The sequence below is a fragment of the Entelurus aequoreus genome, linkage group LG06 (genome assembly GCF_033978785.1).
Source record: "Entelurus aequoreus isolate RoL-2023_Sb linkage group LG06, RoL_Eaeq_v1.1, whole genome shotgun sequence".
NCBI classification, from domain to species: Eukaryota; Metazoa; Chordata; class Actinopteri; order Syngnathiformes; family Syngnathidae; genus Entelurus; species Entelurus aequoreus.
This window is the reverse complement of record NC_084736.1, coordinates 75,688,203-75,697,691: the sequence shown is the minus strand read 5'-3', so window position 1 is coordinate 75,697,691 and position 9,489 is coordinate 75,688,203. Positions and strand designations below refer to the sequence as shown.

Below are 9,489 nucleotides of genomic sequence, written 5' to 3'. Positions count from 1 at the left end.
GTATTACATCTATGAATTTTAGGCTTGTCAGATTTTGACTCCAGTGATTATTTATTTACTCTCTGCTTGTTTTAACCATTTTCGTTTATTTCTTTAAGCATTTATTTCTGTTTCTGTTTTTTTTTTTTCAACTAAAATTTATCAACGCCTTCTATTTTCCTTCATCACTGCACATGCTGTACACTGCAAAAAGTCAGTGTTCAAAAACAAGAAAAAAAAATACAAAAATTAGTTGTTTTTTTATTTGAACTAAGCAAAATTATCTCCCAATAGAACAAGAAAATTTGGCTTGTCAAGACTTTCCAAAACAAGTAAAATTAGCTAACCTCAATGAACCCCAAAATACCTTAAAATAAGTATATTCTCACTAATAACAACTGTACTACTATATGAGTACGTATTTTCTATTGTTTCATTGAATATAAAACAGCAAAGTCCATCTGTTTTAATTATGAGACGCAATTGTGTCAAAGTCATGATTTTTTTTTTTTTACATGCTTGAAATAAGAAATGATTACATTAAAAAAGTAGTTTTATACTTGTGAGTGTTGATGACACAGCTTTGCAACAGTTGATATTCTAGTTTCAAGCATGTTTTACTCAATATAGGTAATCAAATCTCAGCAACAAGCTGTAATATCTTACTGAGATCATTTAGGACCAAAACACTTAAAACAAGTAAAACACTCTAACATAAAATCTGCTTAGGGAGAAGAATGATCTTATCAGACAGAAAATAAGCAAATATCACCCTTATTTGAGATATTTCATCTTACTTAGATTTCAGTTTTTGCAGTGCACTGGTGTCACTTTTTACTCCCGTTTTGATCATTTTGCTTTAAATATTTCATTTATTTCAACACTTGCATGAGCTACCAATCTATTGCTGCATATTTCTATTCTTTTTTCGTTAACACTTTAGTATGGGGAACATATTCACCAATAATTAGTTGCTTATTAAAGTAACAAAGACTTCATTTAGAGTTATTTGGACACTAGGGGAACATATTAGGGTTAGGGTTACTAATAAGCAATAATTCTGAGGTTATTGAGGGAAGACTCTTAGTTAATGGCTCACTGGTTGTATAATAAGGCCATGCAGAATAAAGCATTAATAAGTACTTAATAATGACTGATTATCAGCCAACATGATTGTCACACACACACTAGGTGTGGTGAAATGTGTCCTCTGCATTTGAGCCATCCCCTTGTTCACCCCCTGGGAGGTGAGGGGAGCAGTGAGCAGCAGCGGTGGCCACGCCCAGCAATCATTTTTGGTGATTTAACCCCCAATTCCAACCCTTGACGCTGAGTAATGGGTCCCATTTTTATAGTCTTTTGGTATGACTCGGCCGGGGTTTGAACTCACAACCTACCGATCTCAGGGCGGACACTCTAACCACTAGGCCACTGAGTAGGTTAGAGTTGGTCATTATATTATATTATATTTTCATATAATATATACAATATATAACAATTAGCATGTACAATATTACAGTATAAGTAACAGCTGCAGCATAAAATAGAGAGTAGATCCAGCAGAAAATAAACATTATAAACAAAGAGAGGTCGCTAACATAGAAGGTGTCAGGTAATACAGTGGTCCCCAACCACCGGGTTGTTTTTTATGTTGATTTAATTAAAAAAAAAACAACAAAAAAAAACATTTTTTTTTTTTTTTTTTTAATTTCTTGTGCGGCCCCGGCCCGGTACCAATCAGTTCACGGACTGGTACCGGGCCGTGGCCGCACAAGAAATTTAAATTAAAAAAAAAAATTTTTTTTATTTTTTTTATTTTTTTTAAATTAAATCAACATAAAAATCATAATATATACATTATATATCAATATAAATCAATACAGTCTGCAGGGATGCAGTCTGTAAGCACACATGATTGTATTTCTTTGTGACAAAAAAAATAAAAAATAAAATTTACTATCCCCCCCCCCTCCCCCCCGGTCCGTGGGACAAATTTTCAAGCATTGACCGGTCCGCAAGTACAAAAAGGTTGGGGACCACTGAGGTAATAGACATGTTAGTATACAAGTTATTGTACAGTAATTGTCAACATGTTATAAAAAGAATATGAATATTAATATACATAGGAAAGAGGGCTTTATTGAATCCCATTACATAAGATTGGTTTCTTCCTAGTCTTTTTCGGACTTGAATTGTACGAATGTCCCTAAGTGGTTGAGCACGTCTGAAACAAATGAACCGATGCATGTATTCCCCAACAGGCCAGCGTCTTTTCGGGGAGACTATCCTGGGTCTGACTCAAGGTTCTGTGTCCGACTTGCTGTCCCGACCCAAACCTTGGCACAAACTCAGCCTGAAAGGCAGGGAGCCGTTCATCCGCATGCAGTTGTGGCTCAACGACCCCCACAATGTGGACAAGCTGAGGGCGATGAAGAAGATGGAAAAAAAAGGTGAATTTAGAGCCGAGATTGCAATATATTCCAGTTTGAGTGCAGAATTTACCAACCCCAAAAAGCAGTGAAGTTGTCACGTTGTGTAAATGCTCAATAAAAACAGAATACAATGATTTGCAAATCCTTTTCAACTTATATTCAATTGAATAGACTGCAAAACGTTGTTATTTTTTGCCAATATTAGCTCAATTGGAATTTGATGCCTGCAACATGTTTCAAAAAAGCTGGCACAAGTGGCAAAAAAGACTGAGAAAGTTTTTGGAACACTTTTTTGGAACATCCCACAGGTGAACAGGCTCATTGGGAACAGGTGGGTGCCATGATTGGGTATAAAAGTAGATTCCATGAAATGCTCAGTCATTCACAAACAAGGATGGGGCGAGGGTCACCACTTTGTCAAGTCAACTTTATTTATATAGCACATTTACGACAACTTTTAAATTGAACCAAAGTGCTTTACAGGTTAATAAAGCATGGAGCAAAAAACAAAACAAAAACAAAAAAACAAACAAAGAACATAAACAATAAATGAGCTGAACAAGATAGTGCAAAAGCAATACAGCAAATGGGGTCGAATAAAAAGTAAAAATTTGCTAAATAATAATAATAAAAGTGCGACAAATTGAATAATAAAACTAAAGCGAAGAGGGGGGGGGTACTAGAAATAGTGGCCTAGTGGGCGGACTCAGCTCAGGTCAAAGGCCAGCGAGACTTTGTCAACAAATGCCTGAGCAAATTGTCCAACAGTTCAAGAACAACATTTCTCAACCAGCTATTGCAAGGAATTTAGGGATTTCACCATCTACGCTCCGTAATATCATCAAAAGGTTCAGAGAATCTGGAGAAATCACTGCACGTACGCGGTAAAGCCGAAAACCAACATTGGATGCCCGTGACTTTCGATCCCTCAAGCGCTACTGCATCAAAAAGCGACATCGGTGTGTAAAGGATATCACCACATGGGCTCAGGAACACTTCAGACAAACCACTGTCAGTAACTACAGTTGGTCGCTACATCTGTAAGTGCAAGTTAAAACTCGACTATGCAAAGCCAAAGCCATTTATCAACAACACCCAGAAACGCCACCGGCTTCGCTGGGCCCCGAGCTCATCTAAGATGGACTGATGCAAAGTGGAAAAGTGTTCTGTGGTCTCTTATCTTCTTATGGGACATTCACCCTCTGCTGTTGCCATTTTTAATATAAAGTAGCGTAAAGTGCTAACTTATATCTCGCTATGAAATGCTCAGTCATTCACAAACAAGGATGGGGCGAGGGTCACCACTTTGTCAACAAATGCGTGAGCAAATTGTCCAACAGTTCAAGAACAACATTTCTCAACCAGCTATTGCAAGGAATTTAGGGATTTTACCATCTACGGTCCGTAATATCAGTGGTCCCCAACCACCGATTGGTACCGGGCCGCACAAGAATTAAAAAAAAATAAAAATAAATAATTTTTTTTATTTTTTATTATTTTATTTTTTTTATTAAATCAACATAAAAAACACAATATATACATTATATATAAATACAGATCAATACAGTCTGCAGGGATACAGTCCGTAAGCACACATGATTGTATTTCCCCTCTGGAGAAATCACTGCACGTACGTGGTAAAGCCGAAAACCAACATGGAATGCCCGTGACTTTCAATCCCTGCATCAAAAAGTGAAATCAGTGTGTAAAGGATATCACCACATGGGCTCAGGAACACTTCAGACAAACCACTGTCAGTAACTACAGTTGGTCGCTACATCTGTAAGTGCAAGTTAAAACTCGACTATGCAAAGCCAAAGCCATTTATCAACAACACCCAGAAACGCCGCCGGCTTCGCTGGGCCCCGAGCTCATCTAAGATGGACTGATGCAAAGTGGAAAAGTGTTTTGAGGAAAAGAACCATCCGGATTGTTGATTATTTGCAAAAAAAAGTGAAGTTTCTCAGTGTGAACATTAAATATCTTGTCTTTGCAGTCTGTTCAATTAAATATAAGTTGAGAAGGATTTGCAAATCGTGATATTCTGTTTTTATTTACCATTTACACAACGTGCCAACTTCACTGCTTTTGGGGTTTTGTAATGGAGTTTCCTTCACTGTCTTCTGTGCAGCTTACCTGAAGAGGCGTTATGGGCTGCTTAGCACAGGCTCGGACAGCGACTCGCCCAGCACTCGCTCCGAGTGTGTGAGCCCGGCCTTGTCCTCGCTGGACCTGTGCTCTTACGGTCAGGCCAAAAAGCCACGGGTGGTGCTTGGAGCGGTGGAGAAAGAGACCCTGAGGAAGGCCTACCTTTTGGAACCATACCCCTCACAGAACACCATTGAGATGTTGGCGTCACAGCTCCACCTCAAGACCAACACTGTTATCAACTGGTTCCACAACTACAGGCCAGTATCACACCAAGTCTAACCTGTGTTCTTGCACATAAAGCAGGGCATTTTTCATCCGCACCTTGTTTTTTGTTAGCTCTCCGCATACTGTAAAAATAAAGTAAATGTATTAATTGTCAAGTTCAAACATTGATGACATCTATTAAACAAGACAAGAAGCAAAGAATCAAACAGAGACAAAATTAAATTTGGCTCAGTGAGGAGAAACGTGTACATCTGTACTAGGGATGTTCGATAATGGCTTTTTTGCCGATATTCAGATATTGTCCAACTCTTAATTACCGATATCGATATCAACCGATACCGATATATACAGTCGTGGAATTAACACATATTTATGCCTAATTTGGACAACCAGGTATGGTGAAGATAAGGTCCTTTTTTTTTTAAATTAATAAAATAAAATAAGATAAATAAATTAAAAACATTTTCTTGAATAAAAAAGAAAGTAAAACAATATAAAAACAGTTACATAGAAACTAGTAATTAATGAAAATGAGTAAAATTAACTGTTAAAGGTTAGTACTATTAGTGGACCAGCAGCACGCACAATCATGTGTGCTTACGGACTGTATCCCTTGCAGACTGTATTGATATATATTGATATATAATGTAGGAACCAGAATATTAATAACAGAAAGAAACAACCCTTTTGTGTGAATGAGTGTGAATGGGGGAGGGAGTTTTTTTGGGTTGGTGCACTAATTGTAAGTGTATCTTGTGTTTTTTATGTTGATTTAATTAAAAACAAAAAACAAAAAAAACGATACCGATAATAAAAAAAACCATACCGATAATTTCCGATATTACATTTTAAAGAATTTATTGGCCATCTCTAATATGTACCCTTGTACAGTGTCATTACGCTCTGCCAAAAGATTGCACGCCTCCTTCTGTTATTTGGATCTTCCCTGACCACATGGCAACAGCTGCTTCCAAAGGGCCGGGGGTCGTAAACAGCCATCGCCTTTGATTACAAAACTGTTCAAAAGAAAAGGTCGGTTCAAAAAAGGGGTCGTAAAAGAGTTTAAAAAAAAGAGGTCGTAAAAGAGTTCAAAAAAGAGGTCGTAAAAGAGTTTTTTAAAAAAAAGTCGTAAAAGAGTTCAAAAAAGAGGTCGTAAAACAGTTGAAAAAAAAGGTCGTAAAAGAGTTCAAAAAAGAGATCGTAAAACAGTTTAAAAAAAAGGTCGTAAAAGAGTTTAAAAAAAAAGGTCGTAAAAGAGTTAAAAAAAGAGGTCGTAAAACAGTTCAAAAAAGAGGTCGTAAAAGAGTTTAAAAAAAAGGTCGTAAAACAGTTAAAAAAAGACGTCGTAAAAGAGTTCAAAAAAGAGGCCGTAAAAGAGTTAAAAAAAGAGGTTGTAAAAGAGTTAAAAAAAGAGGTTGTAAAAGAGTTTAAAAAAAAAGGTCGTAAAAGAATTTAAAAAAAGGTCGTAAAAGAGTTTAAAAAAGAGGTCGTAAAAGAATTTTAAAAAAAAGGTCGTAAAAGAGTTAAAAAAAGAGGTTGTAAAAGAGTTAAAAAAAGAGGTCGCAAAAGAGTTTAAAAAAGAGGTCGTAAAAGAGTTCAAAAAAGAGGTCGTAAAAGAGTTTTTAAAAAAAAGGTCGTAAAATAATTTTTAAAAAGGTCGTAAAAGAGTTTAAAAAAGAGGTCGTAAAAGAATTTTTAAAAAAAGTCGTAAAAGAGTTAAAAAAAGAGGTCGTGAAAGAGTTTTAAAAAAAAGGTCCTAAAAGAGTTAAAAAAGAGGTCGTAAAACAGTTCAAAAAAGAGGTCGTAAAAGAGTTTTAAAAAAAGGTCGTAAAACAGTTAAAAAAAAGACGTCGTAAAAGAGTTTAAAAAAGACGTCGTAAAAGAGTTAAAAAAAGAGGCCGTAAAAGAGTTAAAAAAAGAGCTCGTAAAAGAGTTCAAAAAAGAGGTCGTAAAAGAGTTTTTAAAAAAAAGGTCGTAAAAGAATTTAAAAAAAGGTTGTAAAAGAGTTTAAAAAAGAGGTCGTAAAAGAATTTTAAAAAAAGGTCGTAAAAGAGTTCAAAAAAGAGGTCGTAAAAGAGTTAAAAAAAGAGGTCGTAAAAGAGTTAAAAAAAAAAAAGGTCGTAAAAGAGTTTAAAAAAGAGGTCGTAAAAGAATTTTAAAAAAAGGTCGTAAAAGAGTTAAAAAAAGAGGTCGTAGAAGAGTTCAAAAAAGAGGTCGTAAAAGAATTTTAAAAAAGGTCGTAAAATAGTTAAAAAAAGAGGTCGTAAAAGAATTTAAAAAAAAGGTCGTAAAAGAGTTAAAAAAAGAGGTCGTAAAAGAGTTCAAAAAAGAGGCCGTAAAAGAGTTAAAAAAAAAGGTCGTAAAAGAGTTTAAAAAAGAGGTCGTAAAACAGTTCAAAAAAGAGGTCGTAAAAGAGTTTTAAAAAAAAGGTCGTAAAACAGTTAAAAAAAGAGGTCGTAAAAGAGTTAAAAAAAGAGGTCGTAAAAGAGTTTAAAAAAAAAGGTCGTAAAAGAGTTAAAAAAAGAGGTCGTAAAAGAGTTCAAAAAAGAGGTCGTAAAAAAGTTTTTAAAAAAAGGTCGTAAAAGAGTTTAAAAAAGAGGTCGTAAAAGAGTTCAAAAAAGAGGTCGTAAAAGAGTTGAAAAAAAAAGGTCGTAAAAGAGTTCAAAAAAAGAGGTCGTAAAAGAGTTCAAAAAGAGGTCGTAAAAGAGTTTTAAAAAAAAGGTCGTAAAACAGTTTAAAAAAGAGGTCGTAAAAGAGTTCATAAAGGAGGTGTCTGGAACTTAGGCAGATCCTGCCTCCTCTCCGCTTTGTAGTCCTTGGGTTAAACTATCATTCTGTTGATTACCATACATGAAAGAAACAGAACACCTTCATGTTGCTTCCCCCCCTACACAGTGGAGTTTTACAAGCCTTCTTCTTGGTAGGTTTCAAAGACAGCTCTTGGTCTTCTCGCCGGGAACTCAATTTCAACACAAAGTTTTTGTGATAACTTTGATCAAATTATTCTAACATTATTTATGAGATATGTCGTCAGATGTGAGACTACCAATAATTTAATTAGTCAGCTGTAACACTAAGATAATACGTGGATGTTTTGTTTAGCATACATTGACCCTTTTTTTAGTATCTTTAACGTACAAAATGTATCCAAGTGCCCCCAACATCAATTTTTCTGTATGCAGGCCTTGTGGGAAAAAGTTTGGGCACCCCTGACCTAAAGAATTGTTGTCTATTCATCACAACTTTGTATGGAATTATACAAGATAGATTTGGATGATTCCCAGACTAAATTGTGGCCCTAAGCGGAAATGGAGGCCCGCCCCATTACAAAATGTTTTTAATGAAAATGTTATTTTTGTTTGTTTATTTAATGAAATAATGCACAATGTTGAACACAATAACACATATGATGTTATATAAATATGATGGATTATAGCAAAGATGCTAATTTCCATCCGCAGTCCTTCAACATAAAAAGAGATTGACAAAATACAATAAAAAAATATAAAAACACCAGCATATAGCAATAGTAGTATAAAATTAGGTTCAGAATGTTCACGTTTGGTTTGCTTGTAACCATACTTTTAGTTATACCTCCAAGTAGCAAGTGTGTGCTAAAATATACATTTTAACATCAATAAACTAAATTGATAAAACTTCCTAACGCATGTCGACCAGGATTGGAATCCAGGACTGCTGCATTTCAAGGCGAGCCAGAAAAACTGATTTGGGACATTACTATATCATCAGTGACGAGGCAGGAAGCGGCTCGGAATACGTTAGAGGTAACATTTTATATGTCGCACCCTATAACATTTTAATTAGCTTATTCAGGAAAAACGGTAGCCCCGAATCGATCTCAGGGCCCTACGCACAACGCGTGATTAGCATATAAGGAGAGGATATGCTTGTTACATATCAACGTACGTATAAACTAATGATGAAAACTACAACATTAATAATAACTAGAAAATGCCTGCGGAAATGTAGATGGGCCTGCTATCTGTGGCCGGGGCTCGCTGGAAGCCACCGTACTTTTAAGCTGGTGCCGAGTGTCGGAATCCATGAGTTTTAGGTACAACTGAACAAAAAGAGCTACAGAGTTAGCCTAAAACATTAGCATGCGCACATTAAAATGCTAACACTTAGCATGTGTGCTAACGATGCAAGTTCTGTTGTGTTTATGTTGTGTTACGGTGCGGATGTTCTCCCGAAATGTGTTTGTCGTTCTTGTTTGGTGTGGGTTCACGGTGTGGCGCGTATTTGTAACAGTGTTAAAGTTGTTTATACGGCTACCCTCAGTGGGACCTGTATGGCTGTTGACCAGGTATGCCTTGCATTCACTTACATTTTAAAGGCCTACTGAAATGATTTTTTTTTATGTAACGGGGATAGCAGATCCATTCTATGTGTCATACTTGATCATTTCGCGATATTGCCATATTTTCGCTGGAAGGATTTAGTAGAGAACATCGACGATAAGTTGCAACTTTTGCTCGCTGATAAAAAAAAAGCCTTGCCTATACCGGAAGTAGCGTGACGTCACCGGAGGAAGGACTTCTCACATTTCCCCATTGTTTACATGGAGCGAGAGATATTCAGACCGAGAAAGCGACGATTACCCCATTAATTTGAGCGAGGATGAAAGATTCGTGGATGAGGAACGTTAGAGTGAAGGACTAGAATGCAGTGCAAGACATAT

The 9,489-nt window shown here is 36.0% G+C and overlaps 1 protein-coding gene across 1 annotated transcript in view; it reads left to right on the top strand.

Moving 5' to 3' along the window:
* The window catches only part of cux2b (cut-like homeobox 2b), a 350,620-nt gene that overhangs the window by 335,087 nt on the left and 6,044 nt on the right, over positions 1 to 9,489 (top strand). The window contains exons 21-22 of the mRNA XM_062051807.1: positions 2,241 to 2,429; positions 4,543 to 4,819. Of these exons, the coding sequence (XP_061907791.1) occupies positions 2,241 to 2,429; positions 4,543 to 4,819 (466 nt within the window). The remainder of the gene's footprint in view (positions 1 to 2,240; positions 2,430 to 4,542; positions 4,820 to 9,489) is intronic.